This window comes from Acinonyx jubatus, chromosome A2 (assembly GCF_027475565.1).
Source record: "Acinonyx jubatus isolate Ajub_Pintada_27869175 chromosome A2, VMU_Ajub_asm_v1.0, whole genome shotgun sequence".
Classification (NCBI taxonomy): Eukaryota; Metazoa; Chordata; class Mammalia; order Carnivora; family Felidae; genus Acinonyx; species Acinonyx jubatus.
Genome location: NC_069383.1, coordinates 139,487,061 through 139,507,964, shown reverse-complemented (window position 1 = coordinate 139,507,964; position 20,904 = coordinate 139,487,061). Strand labels below are relative to the sequence as shown.

Below are 20,904 nucleotides of genomic sequence, written 5' to 3'. Positions count from 1 at the left end.
TCTTCCCAGAGCAAAATGTAAATGAAAGACTTTGGAGATATTGATCGTTCTGTTACATTAATTAAGCTAATTGGAAACTGACTCTCTAAATATATGTTTGTGCGTGGGTACGAGTATGGGTATGAGAATGAATGTGGGTACAAATCTTAGGTTCTTAGGTCTCTGGAGTAGCTGCAGACAGGTCACTGAAGCTGGTGTGGCCACTTCCCGTCCCACAGGGCACCCACATGCTCTCTCGATGCACCTGCATCCATATATGTCCCCTTCCCCATCATGTTTGCATTACTCTGACCACAACTGCACTTAATTCAGGAAATGAAGAGACTACTTGCCTCTTGTGTGTTGTTTAGAGGCTTTGCAGGCAGAACTTTCAATATGGGATTCAGGTTAGATGCTTGTTCATCCAAGGGGCAGACTTGGAAACTTGTCTTTTCATTTCTTACATTTTTTTTCCATCTTCATTTATCAGTACCATTTAAATTTAAAGTTTAATTTTAAAGTTTTGTGTTTAGGGTCTAGGTGTGAGATCTATTTGTAAGAAATGTAGCAAATACAAACCTTAAAAGAATCATAGTTTTCTATTTTAAGTTAAATTACATGTATTACAGGATTCAATTTATCCCATTTTTATATGATCATCTATGCTGACCTTATAATTTTATCATTGTCTTTATTTATGGTCCAATAATGTCTTTCTGCCAATTCTTCCAAGCTGATGGATTTATGGAGCCAAGAGCCAAACCATGTAATCTGCAAGTTTTTTGAACAACTAAACAATAATTTTCTAGAAAACTGTTGGATAACCTGCTGGCAAATGGGGTTGGCAGCATTTTACTTTTTGCTTTGGATTTTGGCTTTTTATTTTATTATGTAAAAATGTAAATTAATTTTCCCTAAATGAATGAACATGTAATTGGCTAAATAAAATATGCTATATGTTAGGTTGGTGAATTTTCCTATATTATATCTTTGGGAATCAAATATTAAAAGAGATGTTTAAGGTTATACATTACTACATCTAAACACTAATTAATCCAACATTATAAGATGTATTTTCTATATAGGGCAGTGTCCCTCTGATGGTAGAACTGGGTTTCTTACGTAAAGTCTATAATGAATCTCATCAAAGCCACAGAATCAGGAACCTGGAAGTGACCTAAGAGAGCATGTAACTCAAATCCTTTCTTTTAAATACATGTTCATATTATTGGTGAGGTCTGAGCGGGTTGGGAGGCTTGTCTGAGATCATATGCTGGGTTAATAGCAGATTTAGGATGAGAGTTAGGTCCTCCTTCTCCTTTTATGGAAACAAAAGCCTCCACTTTCTAACACACCTTAGTCTCACTTTTCATTTGTTCAGATTTATAAATTCTGACTACTTATAATTTGGATTGACATTGTATTTCCAGTTACCTTAAAAGTTTACTCATACACAGATAAAATGTTTATGAGCTGAAGGATTGTAAGAGACACATTTTACATGTCAAGAGCCAACTGATTTTCAGAATGTTAAAACATCTTTTTATATACACTGAAATTACGACCTCAATTTTGAACTCTGTATTATATCTACTTATGATAGTGGCAATTCCCCCTACTAGATAACATGAGAGAATGACCAGATCATGTGTATAGACCAGCAACACTGAGAAGTGATTACTAATGAAGAACATTTACTCTGCCTATGTCATAATATTCTGGGCCCCATTAAAAGTCCTATAAACCATGTAGGTGGTCTCCTGTCAATTTTACATGGCTTGGTTGGCTGTTCATTGCTGATTGGACCAACAGTGGATACTTGGCCCAAGCTAGGCCAATCACATTCTCTCTCCTGGAAAGTTGGAATTGTCAGGCTGGGCATGCACTTTGAACTGTACTTTGAACTGTAATACATAAACTCAAGAGCTGTCAGACAGCCCTATGTGACTGGAAACAGAGAAAGCTGGTGCTTTGAGACCAGAATGGAACAGACAGGAAGAAGCAAGCAGAGATGGAGTGAGGAAATGCCTGGCTGCCTCTCAGTGTTCCAGCACCATACCCGTCCTGAGGCCTGGCTGCCCTTGGGTTCCAGGAGACAGCCCTGTATTCTTACTTGAAAAATCCTCCCTTTCTCTGTCTTTGTCTGTCTCTCTTTTAATACTAGCTAAGTTGTTTTTGATATGTTCAACCAATGAGTCTTAATTCAGATACTCTGAAATAAACTTTACACTTTAGAGCCAGAGCTACCGTACTATCACTGGTGTTTTGGTCCATTCCATGGCGATGGAACCTCTTACAGTATAGGTGAGAGGGCTTGATAATGAGATTCGTTATAATAACCAAGATCCTGGGGGTAGAGCTCAAGATAGACTGACTTTCAATAAATCCCTAATATTTAATAAATAGTGATAAAGTGATAAGGATTTGTACTGATAATTTTTTTTTAGTTCAGAAAATCACTTAATACTACATATATTTCAAAACACAAATTCAGATTTGCTTGCTTTAGTGAGCCTAAAATAATAGGTTTTGAGAAAGAGAGAGAGAGAAAGAGAGAGAGATGTGCATGTGTGAGCATGAGCAGGGAAGAGGGGCAGAGAGAGAGAGAGGGAGACAGAGAGGATACCAAGTAGGCTCAACGATATCACCTCAGAATCTGCCATGGGGCTTGATCCCACCAACCATGAGATCATGACGTAAGTGGAGCTCAAGAATTGGACGCTCAACCAACGGAGATACCAGACGCCCCAATAATGAGGTTTTTCTATATTGACAAATGATGCATAATGTCAATGACATTTTTGAAATAATGAAATAGTTTTGAGATTATTAGCTTTTGAAATTTGAAAACAAGAGAATGGCCTTTGAACTGATATAAGCTATCTTGATAAATTTAAAGGGACCAGATAATACAAAAAAATTCATGCCTAAAATGTACTAAACATTACATACCAATTAAAATCAAGTATCTATGCAAATAGAATAATATGAAATAAATTAACACTTAAAGAGAGTTCACTGTGTGCCGAAAACTGTGCTATGAATTTTTCATGTATTCGTTCATATGATTATCCCAAGAGTATGGGGTAATTATTATGCCTGGGTGACCTTGAGTTAAATGGCTTGCTCAAAAATCTTACAGCTAGTAAAAGACAGAGGTATCACTTAAACCCAGGTAGACTGTTAATCATCACACCACATTCTCAATAACAAAAAGTAGATTGAACTTAGACTCCTAAGGAAAAGAAATTTGGAAGTTCTTTGGAAGTTTTGGAAAACAATTTTGGGAAAACAAGAAAAATGCACAATCTTTAAAAAACATTTTTTTAGTGTTTACTTATTTTTGAGAGAGAGAGAGAGAACAAGCAGGGGAGGGGCAGAGAGAGAGGGAGACCCATAATTTGAAGCAGGCTCCAGGCTCTGACCTATCAGCACAGAGTCTGATGTGGGGCTTGAATCCATGAGCTGTGAGATCATGACCTGAGCTGAAGTTGGATGCCGAACTGACTGAGCCACACAGGCACCCTGCACAATCTTTTAAGGAATTTTTTTTAAAGGACACTTAGCTTATTAATGATTCTTACCGGGGATTAGAAGGAGAAGGTGGATTCATTTCTTGCTGATAATGATGACCCTGGTTGACGGGCTGTAAAAGAAAAACATTTGTGAGGTGCTAATCAGTGTTGTGTTCTTTACATATACTTTCACATGCACTCTCAGTGCTGTCATTTTTTCCTGAGGGACGATCTGCAAGGAGGGGCTGTTTATTTTACAGAAGACTCAAAGGCTGTTTTGGAAGATCCAGCAAATAACACAGTGGTACACATGAGAAAAACACATGTTATTTTAATGGCCAGTCACTGCACTAGATCGCTTCTATGGTGTAAAATTCACACGTGGAATCTTCCTCCCTGTGGAATTTTTACGCTGTTAACATTCATTGATATTTCCAGCTACAGTAAAATAGAAGATATTTCATGGAGCTAATGTTGCACAGTAAGTATCAGCAATAACTCAGAGACCCAGAGATAGGGAATATATATTTATATCTCAATGTTAGCAAGTTTGCAAGGATAGCCTGAATGTTCACTAATGGAATTACACATGTAAATCTTAGGTCAAGGTGGTCATTTTCCCCAAGTGCATAATAAAACCTCAAGCACTAATCAGTAAAGTGGAAAAAAAACCCCCAAAAAACAAAACGGTGCCAATACCTAAGAAAAATATGAAATCTCAACTTTTCCCTCCACAAAAAACATTTAAGTTACTATTTCAAAGCACCACTAAACTACCACATCCCCAAATAAGCCTTAAACTTTTGCCTCCAATGGAATTTGATGTTTTTCCTTGGTTCTATAAAGGGAGACAATTCCACTATATCTCTTTTTGAACATCAGCTTGCAGTATTTTTCTCATGTGGTTAACAACCATGTAATTCTAATACAAAAAACATTTTTTAACATTCTCATTTTATTACAAGCTGGAATTTGGTATATATTTTTGAATTGCATTTAGAGGATCTCCATTACTTCCTTACCCAACAGCGTTGGTGTTAAGCCTTTTTCACCCATAATGTGGCCCCACAGGGCTGACTCCAACTGAGGGAAACGGTACGGCAATGGTGCCTGTACATACAGAGCACATATTCCTTATTTTCCACATACTTCTTATTTTAACGGGTCCTAAAATATTAAAGATGTGGGTCATGGGAATTCTTTGGAGTAAACTGTCTCCCTCTATAAATAATCTCTTGGAAGTGTTCCTTTAATTTAAATCAAACACCCTGTCTGATAATCACAGTCACTTAGCCTGACTCTCTGTGATGCACCATGAATTTAAATGCACTCAGATACTTTGGTAATTGAACCGATATCAATGCATCACCATCTCAGTAATAAGAAACAACAGCTGGGAAAACAGTGGAAGGAAAAACATGTCATAAGACACATTTGATCTCACTGGAGAAATAAGACTTCCAGCAATTTGCAAGTGAAATTTAGTTTTATGATTTAGGCTTTATTATTTCACAGCAGAGAAAGGAATTAGCAAGCAAAGGGTCTAACGGGTTCTCTAGAGCATCTCACATGGTTGCAGAAATACTCTTGATAATCTGTTCATTGGTATTCGTCCAGTATTTCAGCTGTACTCGGCCTCCAGTGAATGGGCCTCCCCTGATTCACTTCCAGAGGCCTTTCCATAACTCTTTAAGTACCACAGTGCTGATATTCAGCAAATTTCCATCTTCTCAATTTTATACCATTAATTCTATTTACACCTGTCTCCAACCCCCTTATTCCAAATGACTTACTCCACCCTCTGGAGAATAGAAATGGCTACAGAATCCTATCTTGTTTGTGACTTAGCTCTCACTTAAGACTACACAGACTGACCCTTTCCACATCTGCTCCTGTCTATATAAAAAAACTGATCCAGTGATACAAGGAGTGAAAAAGAACACAGTCAACAAAAGATTCCCATGAATAGTGGTTTCTCAGTGTTAGAAAACAAACAAACAAAATAACCAGTGGAAATATTTTGAAGTAGTAAAGATTGCTGATGGGAATGGACAGAAAGGTAAAGGAAAAAAATTCAGTTAAAATAATTGTAGGGTGATGGAACTCGGTCTGAATACCTGATTCCTTAATTTAACTTTTAGTATTGAAAGCGAATTACCAAGTTGTCACCCCTAGATATTTTAGTCAATAACCAACTTCAATTTAGTGATGGCATATCATGGCAGAGCATTCTGACTTACACACATAACTGCTATGAACTGACTTCTACACCCCCAACGCTAGTGACTCCGTCTGGGAAGGAAGCATGTTTTGTTTTGGGGTGGGTCCCAAAACCAGGTGGCCTCAATTTCCTTTCTCTGTACATGTCTCCCTATTGCATGATCAGACTCAGGGACTGGAAGGGATCATGGCAATGATGCAGCTAAAAAGCCCCTCCAAGATATTTCAATTCCCTTAACTTTGCTTTGATGCTTTGAAAGGGCAGCGCTTTCACTAGCGTGAGGTCTTTTTGTTTTCCTAGATCCAAATCAGAATGAATGAGAAAGTGCCTAATGGTTTCTAAAAGCTCTCTGAATGTGATGGGGTGGGGATGGGGGAAGTGTGATGGGCTGTCTGAAGCCACATGTCTCCATCCACAAATGGAAATAGGTATGTTTCGATACATATGCAGCAGTAAACCTATTTGCACTATTTCTAGGTAGGTAATATTCTATGAAAGCACAGGTTAAAAAAATAAAATTGGTTTTTTGGCTTTGGAATTCAGCCATATTCAGGCTATTAACACCATAAGAAGCAGCAAAAGAATAGCAACCAATACCTACCAATAACTATGACAATAAGAACAGCACTAGCTGATATTCACTGAGCACATACTCTGTTCCTTGCAGCAATTCTATGAAACAGACAGGATTAATGACTATCCAAAAGAAGAGGAAATTCAGGCACTGGATTTCCAGTCATGCCAGCTAGGAAATAGTGGAGTGAGAATGTGAACCCAGTTTAGCACAGTTTACCCTTTTAACCATTAGGTTGTAGTGCTTACTCCAGCTCACAGGTTCACCTACAGTGGTGAATACCAAAGTTGTTGAAAACAAATATGAAAAACTCAGTTCACCTTATGGCAGGAAGAAAAAAAGTGGTCTGAGATAATTATCTGACGTCTAAGACTACTTCCTCACCGTAAATAAAACTCATGTGATTTCTTTCCTAATGAAATGTCACTTTATGTTTAAAATTAAAGAAAACAGGGATGCCTGGGTGGGTGGCTCAGTTGGCTAAGCGTCTGACTTAGGTCATGAACTCATGGTTCATGGGTTCGAGCTCCGTGTCAGGCTCTGTGCTGATAGCTTGGAGCCTGGTGCGTGCTTCGGATTCTGTGTCTCCCTCTCTCTCTCTGCCCCTCCCCCCCCCGAAAAATAAAATAAGCATTAAAAAATAATAAAAAAATAAAATTAAAGACAGTAAGTTTTGCCATATTGTTAAATTTGGGACAAACATAAGATATAATAGATAACACTCTGAGAACGAGGGCAGTTTATTTCACGGGGTGACTTTCATAGTCACTAAACACAGAACTCCTCACAAATTTCAGTGTTACACTGACTCCAATATCAGTTTTCATATATCATTTCTATAGTGGAATAAGAACATCTGCTCATCAGATTTATCTGCAGCTTAGCACAACCAACTCCTTACCTTTTTTAGTTCAGGAGAATTAAAAGAAAACTCATTACACCCAAAGAGAATTGAGAAGTTAATGAATGTGTAGATCAGAACAAATTAAGAGCTATTAAGTATAAAGAACCTGAAATGCCAATATATTATATATTGGACACGAAGCAGCGAGCAATCATTACGTAAAACGCTGATATGCTGATGAGCAAAGAAATGGAACAGATCCTAGAAACGCAGGCCCTGGTCCTTTTGGTGGCGCTGTTGCTATGCACTAGTGTCAGGAAAACCCAAATTCCTAAAATTTGCCACGAGCACAAGAAGCTTTGCTTCCCCATGATCAAGCTGCTAGAAATTCTGGGGTGAGGGAGAGAAGAGAAGGCTAAATAAAAGAACAGGAGATAACATAATCCTGCCATGTTAAAAGGTAAAGACAATATTTTCATGTTGTTATGTAAAACCTATGAAAATGGCAAAAATGTTGCAAGGTTAATCAAGACCATAAATAACTTGTCTGAGAACCTCACCATATGCTTGTAATTTTATTAAGTGCATTTTGCCTGGTTTCTCCAAATAGTATGCTCTGCAATGTGCCATGTTGATGGATGCATGCGATGAGCGTTTTTTTTTTGTTTGTTTTTTTTTTTTAAACAAGCTGAGGAGAGTTATGTGCTTGATATTAGATTATGGGAATTCTTAACTTGAAGGAATGATGGCTTTAGGGTATCTGCCTACAGGGTAGCATGCACATGAGGAACGCTTTTCTTGAATCTAGGGTAAAGGCAGGACAGAGAAATAATGAAAGAATGAAATAATAAAATAACGGAAGGGTTTGCTTGTAAAGCTCTGAGGGGTAAGTCTGGATTTCAGTGGTTAAGCTCACATCCAAACAAGCATAGTAGAACCTCTACCTATCCTTAGAGCCCTCAGCGGTCACAAAAAAGGGAAATGTCCTAGAAATCTTTTCTGATCACTCAGGTGGCCCTTTGAGGAGAATAACTTTGGGGGAGCAGCAGATAAGAGCTGTGCGTGTACTCTGCTAGGCACTGGGCATGTGCATTCCCCACACCCATTCAGTTCTCACCACACCAATAAAACGAAGCCCTTTTACTACTCCTAAGTTTACAGGCGATCGTGCCAGTAAATGGAAGAGCTGGGATCTGAGCTCAGGTTGGCTGATGTAGGGTCTACATTCTTTTGGCAAGAAGCTGCTACCATTAATAGCTACTCTTTTTCCTTAAAAAGAAACCATACACATACCCACCTACCTATGACACGGTTTTATGCTATTGTCAATCAAAAGCCCTCACCAAAATAAAATTCATTTAAGAATCCATCATAAGCAACTCCTAACTCCCTTCCTAAGACTTCCCAGAGCCAAGTTTTTAAATAAATCTCATGAGAGCTACTCCTAACGGAAACCCTCCAAAATTGATTACTTGTAGCCTGGTTTCCACAGAAGTTGTAAAGTATTGTTTTAATTGAATTTGGTTCTAAGTTAGAAACTTTGAAAAATTCGTCTGTCAAAGGCCAATGGATTTCTCAGTAGGCTTGATTTATTTAGCAAAAGATGCCTACAAAAGCCAATTTGCTATGAGAAATATGGTTACATTTAATTACACTTTTAAATGACTAATTTATTATGTCTAAACACCTTTTAAACAGTACATATTACTCTGAACTGTACAGATGCTGAGAAAAGCTGAGGAATCAAAACTGGTAGTAAACACAATAGATTTTGCTAAAGACTCTTCATTTTACTTTGCATAGGCTTTTGGGTTTCAGACTGCAGTGTGTGAAGTAGTTACATAAAGATGCTAAATTGAATGTGACCTGCTTAAATCTCCTTTTTAAACCATTGGTCATCAAGCCCTGAGAGATTTCTTTCCTTTGTGTATTTAATATCCATTTATCAAACTTGAATGTAAAATATTACCTGCATTGGTCAGGGTTTATTTAAGCCAAGCCAAGTTGATGTTTATTTTGGAATTTTGATGAAAATTATGCTATTGTAGAGTAAAAAAGGAGAACCTTTTAATACTTCTGGTTTATTCATTCAATCTGTGACCAACAAACAGTGATTGAAGGTGACCTCATGCCAGGCCCTGGGCTCAGCACGGTCCTGCCTTCCAAGAACTCACAACCAGGCCTGGGGCACACTGCTAACAATGGTTCCCTGATGTGGTAAATGCTAACACCGAGCCTGAAGATAATGGGAACCCACAGAAGGAAGCAAATAAATCTGTGCAGGGTGGTTGAGGGTCAAAGAGGGTTTCATGATGCAGTTATGTTTGAGTTGGGCCTTGGAAGACAAAGGGTGCTCCAGGTAGAGGAGAGGGGTGGAGGGTCTCCAGGCATAGGGAAAAGCATGATGAGCAATGACATGATTGACATGATCTGGACAAGGGCATCGCATGATCTGTGCAAGCTGCACAGTGTAGCCAAAGTATGGGGGAGTTCTGTGTATCTGCTGGGTAGGGGTTGGTAGTGATGGTGGGATAAGCAAAGAGTTCTGTTTAAGGTGACGGAGAAACAAAGAGGTTATCCTGTTAAAGGAGAGACTCCACCCTCACGTCCATAGATGCAATTCTGTTCCTTTTCAGAACTCGGAATTCCTTTCCCCCTCTTTCCACATGGTGAGCGTGCACTCATTCTTCAACTCTGGCTTAACTGTAGTCTTCTCTGTGAAACAGGTAGAATTAATTGTTCCCTCTGATGTGGGCCTCTCTTCTGTATCTATTATAGAACTCTTTATTCTCTTATCACTACTGCCCCGACTTACGGGTAGCTGTTTACTCTCTACCTCCTTCCAACCCAGTGAACATCTCAAGGCTGGGTCAAGCCTTATTTGTATCCCCAGCACAGTTCACAGCATACTGTACCACTCAAAAACAAAAGCCAAAGCAAAAAACAAGTATGTGGAATGAATTAATGTGGGACAGATAAGCTAGGTTGAGGTGAGAGTATAACAGCACTCTAGCTGGTCTTAAGGGCTGCTTCAAGTTAACACACTCCTTACTTGCTGCCTGAAGGCCCCTGGTCTGTAACAGAACTAACATACTTTCTTTGAGATTTGCAGACCATTGGTCTTGAGGAGTGAAGGACCAGAACTTTCCCAGACCACAGAGGCCAGCAAGTCTGTCTGAAGTCACCTTGGCTTTCCGACTAGCCTAGCAAATTTTGGCAAAATGTTTTTCTTTTTCAGGTCACACAAAAGATTTTACTGACCTCCCTCTGTGTAGCTGTAGAACTTGCCCTCCTTTGTGGAAAGAACAGTGCTTCTGTGCATCACGAAACAAGAACTGGACCCCCTCACACAACCCCTGAGCCCTGAGAGAATGTCTGTAGCTGGCACCATCGAGTCTGCGTGTGATCAACAGATGTTACTGGCCACCGCACTCACTCTGCTGATTAACTACCCTAAACTCCTTTAAAAACTCCTGGGCCATGCAGAAACCTTGGAGTTGCCCTTTGGCCAAGGGTCTGCCTGCTGGCCTCCTGAATAAAGCTCAAACTCCTTTCCTTTCCTTTCCTTTTTTTTTTTTTTTTAAGTAGGCTTTCACGTCCAATGCAGGGCCCAACATGGGCTCAATGTCGGGCTCAAAGACTTGAGCTGAGATCAAGAGTCAAATGCTTAACCAGCTGAGCCACCCAGGTGCCCCTACCCTTTCCAATCCAAACTCATCTCTCCAGTAATGATCTTTTAGGTGATGGGCAGGTGAACTTGGGTTCGGGAACAAGAGTGTAATGGAGATATTCCTGTCTGTTAGTAGCAGAAAGGAAGGTCTCTTACAATGAGGCCTCACGAAGCTACAGCAGGCTTTAGAGCTAAGTCTGAAGAGATAATCAGGTATGAGGTACAAGGATGTGTGCAGAGTGTGTTCTGGAAGTTATAACTTGGACCAAAAGTGTGGAACGAAAGCTGAGGAACAGTGAGAGATGAGCCCAGGGAGTGGGGCAGGTCTCAGATCATGGGGGGTCTTGTATTTTGCCTAAACAAAGAGGCAATGGGAAGCTAGGAAAGGCTTTATGCAGGGAAGAGATAAGATTAGATCTGGGCTTTAGGAAGGTCACTAGTGTGAATAATAAAGATAATAATGACAACTAACTTTAATTTACCAAATGCTTATTATGCCTCAGATACAGTGCCAAGTGCTTTACAAGGTCACAGCTTGGATTTGAACCCTGGCAATTTGTTCTCAGAGCAGAGGCCCCTCACCATCAGGCTGTGGTGCCTGGCCTGGAGGCAGAGAGGTAACCAGGAGACTATGGAAGGAATGTGGATGAAAATTAAAGTGCCAAAGCTATGGTGTTAGGTGGTGAGGGGATTTGGAAATGAAGGGGTGGGAGAAGTGGAGGTGTCCTCCACATTTCTGGTTTGAGTGCCAGTGTGGATGGTGGCGCCATTGAGATACACAAAAAGCAGGAGACCATCATGATCAAGTTATGAGTTTGTTCTTCTTTTTCACCCTCCCTGTACAACTTCTAAAGGGAAAGGCATGAGCTCTCAGACAGACCACAATGGTTCTTGCAAACTGTTCTATTTAAACTGTATGACCAACAAGATGCAGTGTTCATTAAGAAATGCAATTTTCCATTTGGTGATAGTTCCAATATTGAAATAGGCTGAATTTGATGCAATAATAAACATATCTTATGAATACCAAGGGTAGGCTTTTCAATTATTTTCTCTGTCTAAAAAATAGACTGTTTTCAATTTCTCATTTGGTCAAATGGAGGGGTTATTAAGTTCATTACCAATGATGTTATTTTTGGCCACGCACTTTTAGAGCGGAGCAGTTGTTGTGCATGAGGACTTCAGTCCTTGCCAGAACAGGACAGGGATGAGAACACCGTATCCAGGGCAACCAAGAGCTCAGCCTTTTCAGTCCATAAATAATCATTCCTCAGTTTGCCCTTTGTAATGCTGGTCTCCAAGTTACTTCACGACAGAAAGAGCTTGTTTAGGGGGCCACTGTTCTTTTTCTTACTTTCCATTTAAATGACTGCTAAGGATTATTTTATAAGAAAGGACATATTTCAATTCCATTCTAAATTTTATTGGCAAAAGTCTGCAACTTCTTTTTTTTTTTTTAAGTTTATTTATTTATTTTGAGAGAGAAAGAGAGAGCATGGGTGCATGCAAGTGCACACACAAGTTGGGGAGGGGCAGAGAGAGAGGGAGAGAGAGAATCCCAAGCAGGCTCCATGCTGTCAGCACAGAGCCTGATGAGGGGGGGCTTGATCCCACGAACTGTGAGATCATGACCTGAGCTGAGATTAAGAGTTGGACATTTTGGGGCGCCTGTGGCTCAGTCGGTTAAGCCTCCGACTTCAGCTCAGGTCACGATCTCACGGTCCGTGAGTTCGAGCCCCGCGTCGGGCTCTGGGCTAATGGCTCAGAGCCTGGAGCCTGCTTCCGATTCTGTGTCTCCCTCTCTCTCTGCCCTCCCCCGTTCATGCTCTGTCTCTCTCTGTCTCAAAAATAAATAAACGTTAAAAAAAAAATTAAAAAAAAAAAAAGAGTTGGACATTTAACCGACTGAGCCACCTAGGAGCCCCTGCAACTTATTCTTATGTTCTTAGCTCTGGCTCCAAGGATACTCTGAGTAACCAACCAGCACACAGAAATATTTTTCTTTGGGGTGGGGGGAGGGGTAGATACTCTTTGGCACCAAGGCTGCTGGAGGAGTTACACAGGCCCGATCATTCAGTTTAATGAAAATATAACTAAGGCAAGAGAAGCCTGCCCCCACGTCTTGTTAGAGCCAATCTGAATTCGTCCTCCATGAAGACTTGTTAAGTACTCTCCAGAGCAAAAATCTCACCTTCTGCTGGATGTAGCACTTATTTGGCAAATTAAGTCCCACATTGAGAAGTCACTTTATCATGGTGGTTAGAAGCTCAGACTCAGGAGTCCTGCCAAGCTAAGGCTGAATCATTTCACTCAAGAGTCTCAATTTTCCCATCTGGAAATGGGAACTCAACAGCATTTACCACACAGGACAGCAGTAAGGAATGGATTAGATAACACATGTAAGGCCTAGTGCCAGAGCATCTGAGATTTCTAAGACCTACAAAGATGCTGGAGACTTGGGAAAAAAAATTTCTTGGAAGGAAAATCGCAAAATTAATGAATATTTAATTCAATACTTAAAACATATGTTATCCACTGTCAACTACACTTGAACTCAACCTTTATATAATTTTATATAAATATAAATCAGTTACTCAGTTTTATATTCCCTTTCAAAAACTGTATAGTAAAAAAGTTGTATTTATTGTTGGATCACAGTGTATTTTAATGTTTGATCTGACGTTGAATGTGACCTTATATGTAAATATAAGTAAACTACAAGTAAATTTCCTTGGGCCAATGGAGGTCTTAAAATGTCTCTAGGTACTTAAAGAAATGGTAGCTCTAATTACCACTATTATAATAATACTGATTTCATTATTCTGCCTTATGGCATTTTTAAAGCTGTATAGGACTGTTCTGTCAGTGCTTCTGCTTTGTCCTTCCAATTCAGCCTTAAGATCCTTGAGGACAGTATTGGGGAAAATGGACGGAGTCAAAACACTGGGTTCTTCTCTGGTTCCACCACTCACCAGGTGTGGAAGCTTGGACCCAGGATAGGTTAGTTTCTTCACCTGAAGAATGGGAAGGCCCTGACCTGATCCAGCTCCTTGGCTGGCCTATAGTGAGGATGGTGGGCCATGTTTAAAAGGGCTTTAACTGTATAAACGTACGGGAAAATACAAGCTGCTGAAGCATCTGCAATGCCTACCATGGCCCTTAGACACAGGGAGGAGTAAACATCCTTCTTTTTCATTTACTTAATAAACATTCATTTAACAAATATCGACCCTCTTCTGTGTGCCAGGGCTTGTGCTAGGAGCTGGGGATACAGTGAGATACCTAGAATTGACAGTAAAATTACTCTTTTTTGCTTTCAATGTATGTTTGTATATATCACCATACAATTACCTGAAGGTAAGACAATTTAAGAAAAGACAGACCTAAAATGGGCTCCGAATATTTTTCTTTTTTTTTTAAAATAATTTTTATTTTTAAGTAATCTCTACATCTGACCTGGGGCTTGAACTTACAACCTCGAGATTGAGAATGGCATGTTCTACTGACTGAGTCAGCCAGGTGCTCCTGAATGGGCTCTAAATATTTCTCATGGGGAGTGTTCTCATGCTGGCCCTAGTTTTCCCAGGCAAGGCTGGGCGTTGTTAGAAAGAAGCTTGCTTGCCATTAAGGCAATAAACAAAGATGCAAACCCCTAGACTCACAGGTGGCAGGCAGGAGTTCCAGGTAGTTGTGTCGTCACTGCTGGTGCTAATGCTGACATTACAGTTGTCCACCTGGGAAGCACTCAGGCCATGGGAAGCCCCCATATCCTCCAGTTCTTCATTCTGTTGCCGCCGCAGGCTGGCCAGCATTTGCAACTCAGATTCACTCATCTGGCTGGGCTGATAGTTCCTCCAGTCATATTCCTGACCAAGAGAGAAGAAAGGGACAGAGCAAAGGGTTACTTGGCCATTCTTAATTTATTCTATTCACTACCAACAGATGTTACTCTACAGCCTTAATCCCTTTCAAGGGCTCTCCACTGACTGATGCCCTGACCCTTAAAGTGCCCTTATACAATGCCTACCCCACCTGCCTCACTTTGTTTGTTTGCTCCCAGCACATCAGCCACACTGTCTTTCATTAAAGTCCTCAAGAGCATCAAACTCATGTCTGCCTTAGTGCCTATGCACATGCTAGCCTGTGTGGCCCACGTACTGGCTAACTCCTAGGTGTCCTTTGGGTCCCAAATTGTGTCATCTTCCAGGGAAGCCTTTTAGGACAAACACAAACTGGGTCAGCCCCTCCACAGTAAGTGCTCTCATGGAATCATAAGGTGCTCATTTTTTAGCATTTATCACAATTGCAGTTATGCAATCATTTATGGGATTCACAGGTGGTCTACAGGCTCTACAAAGGCAAACACCATTGCCTTACATTCGTTGTATTTCTCATGTCTGGCGCTTGACCAGTGTTTGACTACAAAAAAATTCAAAAAGTTTTTTTTTAAAAAGAAAAATCACTTTCCAGGTGAAGATCCAGTTTACAAGAATACTGATGAATTTCATCACTGTAAACATTATGACCAAATACATTCAACTTTCAGTAAGATTGAGAATGACTGATGCTAATAAAAGCCACCAAATTAAATATAATCTTAAGATGGGAACAGTAAGTTCTGAAAGCCATAAAGACCTCATAGCTATAACAAACACACTGAACTGGACTTTACTATATATATATATACATATATATAATACTATATATATGTGATACAGATTACATGCGTATATATATACGCATGTAATCTGTCCGGTATATTTCTCCCCAAGAATACTACTACAAATCTTTAGAGGCTAATGGAAATATTCTTTCAACGTACAGGGAAGAAACTGTCATATGGAATTTTCAAAAACCTTTCTTTCTCTATGGTCTAAAACCAAGTTTGATGGCAAAGGTTAATTTTAACATCGCTAAAATGTTAGCATCACTTGTGAGTACTGATTTACATCCAGGACTGCCATATAACTTAAAAACAATCTTGGAATTTTCTTGCCCATCTGCAAACACTGGTTGTGCTCAAAAAGGTTTCATGACACACTAGAATTTTTTAGATACTCAAACCTCTATACTTACTTTCTCGGAGGACTCTTTGAGACAGCTACTGTCTTCTCTTCTTTTCTGCCTCATAGGGACGTAAAAAATTAAGGAAATATAATTTAAAAAATTCTTGTGTTTCTACGACATTAAAAAGTTTTAAATAAAGTACTGTCATTATCATAACTAGGGGATTATGGAAGCTTGTGATCTAATAATGTGATGTAGACATTTTCTGGAAAGTTGCTAGTGGAAACTCGTTTAAATTTTTATAATTTGTGGCTGCAGCAGCCTGGCACCCTGAGAGACCATGCAATCTCTAATAGGAGATTCCATGAGTATTTAATATGTTTTGAGAGTTCTTGAGACAAAACAGGTATCACAAGAAGAAAAAAATTTATACTCTAATGAGTATCTAATGAGTGTTTTTTCTAATGAAAAATACTAAAACAAAAGAGAAACAGAAATAATTTAAATGTAGAAGAAATAGTTGGGGGAACAATAAACATAAGAAAAGATGCTCAGCATCACTGTCATTAGAGAAATACAAATCAGCACCGCAATGAAACACCATTCATACCCATTAGGGCTGTCATTATACACAGTTGGACAGTAACAAGTGTTGGTGAGGATGCAAAGAAATTGGAATCCTCACGAGTTGCCGGTGGGAATGTAAAATGATGCCACCACTTTGGAAAACAGTTAGGTGGTTCCTCAAAATGTTAAACATGGGCCACATGGCCCAGTAATTCACTCCTGGGTACATACACAAGAGAAATGAAAACAGATGTTCATACAAAAACTTGAACACCAAAGCTCACAGCAGCACTATTCATAATAGCCAAAAAGTGGAAACAACCAAATGTCCATCACCTGTTGAGTAGAGTTTTGCTTATCCACACAATGGAATGTAATTTACCCATGAAGGGTCATGAAATACTGACATGTGCTACAACATGGATGAACCCTGAAAATATTCTGCTAAGTGAAAGAAACTGCAGACAAAAGGTCACAGATTGTATGATTCCATTTGTATGAGATGTTCAGAACAGGCCTATCCATAGAGACAGAAAGCAGATGGGCTGTTGCCCAGGGCTGAGAGGTCTGGAATGGGGAGCGACTGCCAATGGGTATACAGTGTCTTTTGTGGGGGATGCAAATGTTCTAAAATTACATGGTTACAGAATCTCGTGAATATGCTAAAAACTGAACTGTACTCTTTAGGAGGCTGACTTTTATGGTATATGAATTATATCTCAATAAAAACAAGGTAGTTCAGTACTCAGATGTGAAAACTAGACTCACAGCTTGACTGTGGGCTCAACAGTGAACACTGCGACTTGCTGCGCTTTGCTTCAGTTTTTCTGTCAAAAAAAAGGAAAAAAAAGAAAAAAGGAAAACAAAAATGGAATGAAAGATTCTAATGTGTCACCTAAGCATGTTAAGTGGCTTGTCATTGCTAACACACACTTTTACAGTGAGAAAGTAAATTCTGTTTTCATCTTTCTTGAGAAAGCTTTAATATGTACTCAGTGTGATTAATTCATCCATTCCTTTTATTTATTTAATCCACAAACCCGTACTGTGCCTCAGGTACAACCATAGGTATTAGGGCAGAAAACCAAGAGACAATGGGCAGTGGTTAAGCCTGACAGATCTGAGTCTGGGCCCTAGTTCCATTGGTTAGCAGCTTGATGTGACTGGGCAAATTACCTAACCTCTCCCTTCCTCAGTTTCTTCATCTGTAAAATGGATACCTCATGCATACCTCATATATACCTCATGTATACCTCATGTGATTTTCAGTGGGCTGAATGAAGTAATGTATGTAAAATGCTTAGCGTAGTATCTGACAAACAGCTACACTAAGGGCCCCCAAACTTAGGCTTTGTACCTCTATGAAAAAATGTTTGAGTATGTACCTTCTAATATATGATTATTTATAAATTAAACAATGTGTGTACATATATATATATATAATATATATATATGTATGTATGTAGTTTTTTAAAGAGATAGGAGTTTATTGAATATACCACAGGGAGTGGTGGGCAGGACAGCATAGGAGAGACTGTCTGCCACATGTATAGCTATATTAAACTAGTATGCATAGTATAAAACATATATAAAATGGTGGAGCTTAACAAAAATGGAAATAGCTCAAAAATTTTCTCCTTCAATGATCCCAATGGATCATTTTTGGTGTACATCTTGGGTGAGTACCTCCTTCTTGAGGACCACAGAGTTGGCAATCAATACATATGCTTCCTGTTATTACTGTTCTTTCCTCTCCCCCCTCCACCCAGTGGGAGTTCATCTATTCTGTACTATGCCAGGAGCTGGGAGTATAAAGAAAATAAGACACACCTCTGTCCTCATGGAGCTCATAGATGAGAAACGGGAGACATAACAGGCATTATAAATCAGGGTATTATATGTACCGGGATCAATACTACAACAGAGATATGACTAAGAAGCTTGAGGAATGCAGTACAGCAATGACTAACTGCCCAGCAGAATTGGAAGACACCTCACAGGGGTCCAAGATGACACTGGATAGTAATTAAATTTGTTGACAAAGGGAATGAGTGGCCTTCAGAGGGAGTGAGCTCTCTCTACCACCGGAAGTACTAAAGCAGAGGCTGGGGAAATGACACCTGCTGGGAATATTGCAGTAATCTGCAGTGGTGGAAATGGACCAATTGATTCATTCATTCATTTACTCTACAAATACTGAGACCCTATTGTGGGCCAGGAACTGTTGATGCTATGCACTCTGAATTTCCATGATTTTATTTCATACAATAGTAAAACGTGTTCTGACAACACCCTGGAAAAGGCAGCCAAAGATGAGCAGAGAAAGAAGTGACGTTCTCCAGGGTCATGAATAGAGCAACTGGTGGCAGAGACAGGTAATTAATTTAGTCTCCTGATACATTCTTGATTTGTAATCTCTTAAACCATTTCAAAATTATCAGAAAGGCTGAATCATTTATTCATATATATATATATTTTTTTTTGAAAGAAGTCTTGCAATAAAGTCTTCACATGAAAGGGGACTCAAGCACAAGACACTATCTAACTAAATTATACAACGCTTGAGAGGCAAGTGCCTTATCTAATTCTATCTCTGAAAGGCTCAAGATGTTATGTATAACCCAATTTTGCCTCAAAATATCCTTGGAGGAAAGAAGGGGGACATTGATATATCAGTCAGATTTGTTTCAGGAAGGAGGTAATGGGCTCAAGGCTATATACAATTCTGCTGTGCTCAGATTCCCAGGCAAGTCTTTCCCTCGTGAAGCCATTCAAGCTACTCATTTTCATTGATCTTCCTTCAGACATTTTTAGAAGGCTAACACAGTGAAGCCACAAAGACAAATGAGATGTGGCCCCTTAGAATCTAGTAAGGAAATCAAGAGCTAGAAAAAAATGAACATAAAATAAGGTAGCATACACCTGAATGTAGTATTAATCAGAGTCTTAATCATGATTAAAAGGAAAATTGATAATTCCAGCAAAATAATAAAACACAACAAAAATAAGCTTATAACTTGATGCCCTTCACCTAATCTCTCTTCTCAAGCTAGTAAGGCAGAAGAGCTTAATTGATCAAACACGTGCCTATAGAATGTTGTGAGCCTCAGATAAGAGCTCATTTTACTGAACTGTTCTAAGTTCTAAGGCTAAGTTCACAATGGTGGTGTAGAGCCAAAATGAGACACGGCCCTGGGTTAATAAGATCAGGTGAAGAAACTCATTCCATTCTATATGGATGGGAGAGTAATAAAATTGGGAGAAAATTGGGCCGTTATTCTCATTCTGGAACCGATAAAATCTCCAAGACTCTCTTTCTGAATCAGGTTTGCATTGTAACAGTGCCTGAACCCACAGCATACGGAACATCATGTTGTAAAAAACTCTTAATGAAAGGTCTACCAAACTATCCCTGGCTCTTTGTATTCTTTTAAGCTACACCAAGATACAAAAACTACTACTACAAAGGGACTGTGCCTGTTAGAGCAGAATATAATGTGAAAGGCAATGTGAGGAAAGGAGTTACACCAGTCTGGCATTTCAGAAAAGAGAGAAGTCACTTCTTGTAGGATTGGTCAAGCTTCATGGAGGAGATGGTCTCTAAGCTGGACCTCAAAGGATAAGAAGGGTGATACGGCAGCATATTCTAACCATCAGGCAGGAAAACATACGGCAAGCTAGAAGTATCGAGCTTATGTTCATAAAAAGCATTAAATACACTAGAAATACTTAGACATACTGTTTCAGAAATGAAATTGGAAATTGAGTTCCAAAAGAACAAGGATGGAAATGCCTAGAATTTAATCTAAACCTTTTATGACCAAATGGCTTCCACTGCCCTACCCAAGTTTATTAAAAGTCTATGATTCTAGAGGCGCCTGGGTGGCTCAGTCGGTTAAGCATCCGACTTCAGCTCAGGTCATGATCTCGCGGTCCGTGAGTTTGAGCCCCGCGTCGGGCTCTGTGCTGACAGCTCAGAGCCTGGAGCCTGTTTCAAATTCTGTGTCTCCCTCTCTCTCTGACCCTCCCCCGTTCATGCTGTCTCTCCCTGTCTCAAAAATAAACATTAAAAAAATAAAAAAAAAGTCTATGATTCTATCAAAGGACATATTCTTATTGGATTATATGATATCTCTATTATTTAGTCATTATTATTATTTTTAAAGTTTATTTATTTTTGACAGAGAGAGAGAGAGAGAGAGAGAGCTAGGGAGGGGCAGAGAGAGAGGGAGACACAGAATCCGAAGCAGGCTCCAAGCTCCGAGCTGTCAGCACAGAGCCTGACGCGGGGCTCGAACTCACCAGCCGTGAGATCATGACCTGGGCTGAAGTCGGACGCTTAACCAACTGAGCCACCCAGGTGCCCCATCTATTTTTTATTTTTAAGGAATTGTCATACCATTTTCTTACTAAAGAAAACAAAAACACTAATTTGAAATTTTTTAATGTTTATCAAAAATACAAATTGGAAAAGATATATGCACCCCTATGTTTACTGTAGCATTATTTACAATAGTCAAATTATGG

General features: G+C 39.5%; 1 protein-coding gene across 21 annotated transcripts in view; it reads right to left on the bottom strand.

The window, feature by feature from the left end:
• CFAP20DC (CFAP20 domain containing) overlaps positions 1–20,904 on the bottom strand; it is a 230,910-nt gene that overhangs the window by 43,550 nt on the left and 166,456 nt on the right. For 15 of the 21 annotated variants that reach the window (XM_053219152.1, XM_053219151.1, XM_053219149.1 and 12 more), the window contains 3 exons: positions 15,880–15,924; positions 14,466–14,669; positions 3,564–3,625 (listed from right to left, as the gene is read on the bottom strand). In XM_053219152.1, the coding sequence (XP_053075127.1) occupies positions 3,564–3,625; positions 14,466–14,669; positions 15,880–15,924 (311 nt within the window). Of the gene's footprint in view, positions 1–3,563; positions 3,626–14,465; positions 14,670–15,879; positions 15,929–17,145; positions 17,205–20,904 lie in introns of those variants that run through there. The other 6 variants (XM_027039111.2, XM_027039105.2, XM_027039112.2 and 3 more) reach the window with 3 other exon arrangements.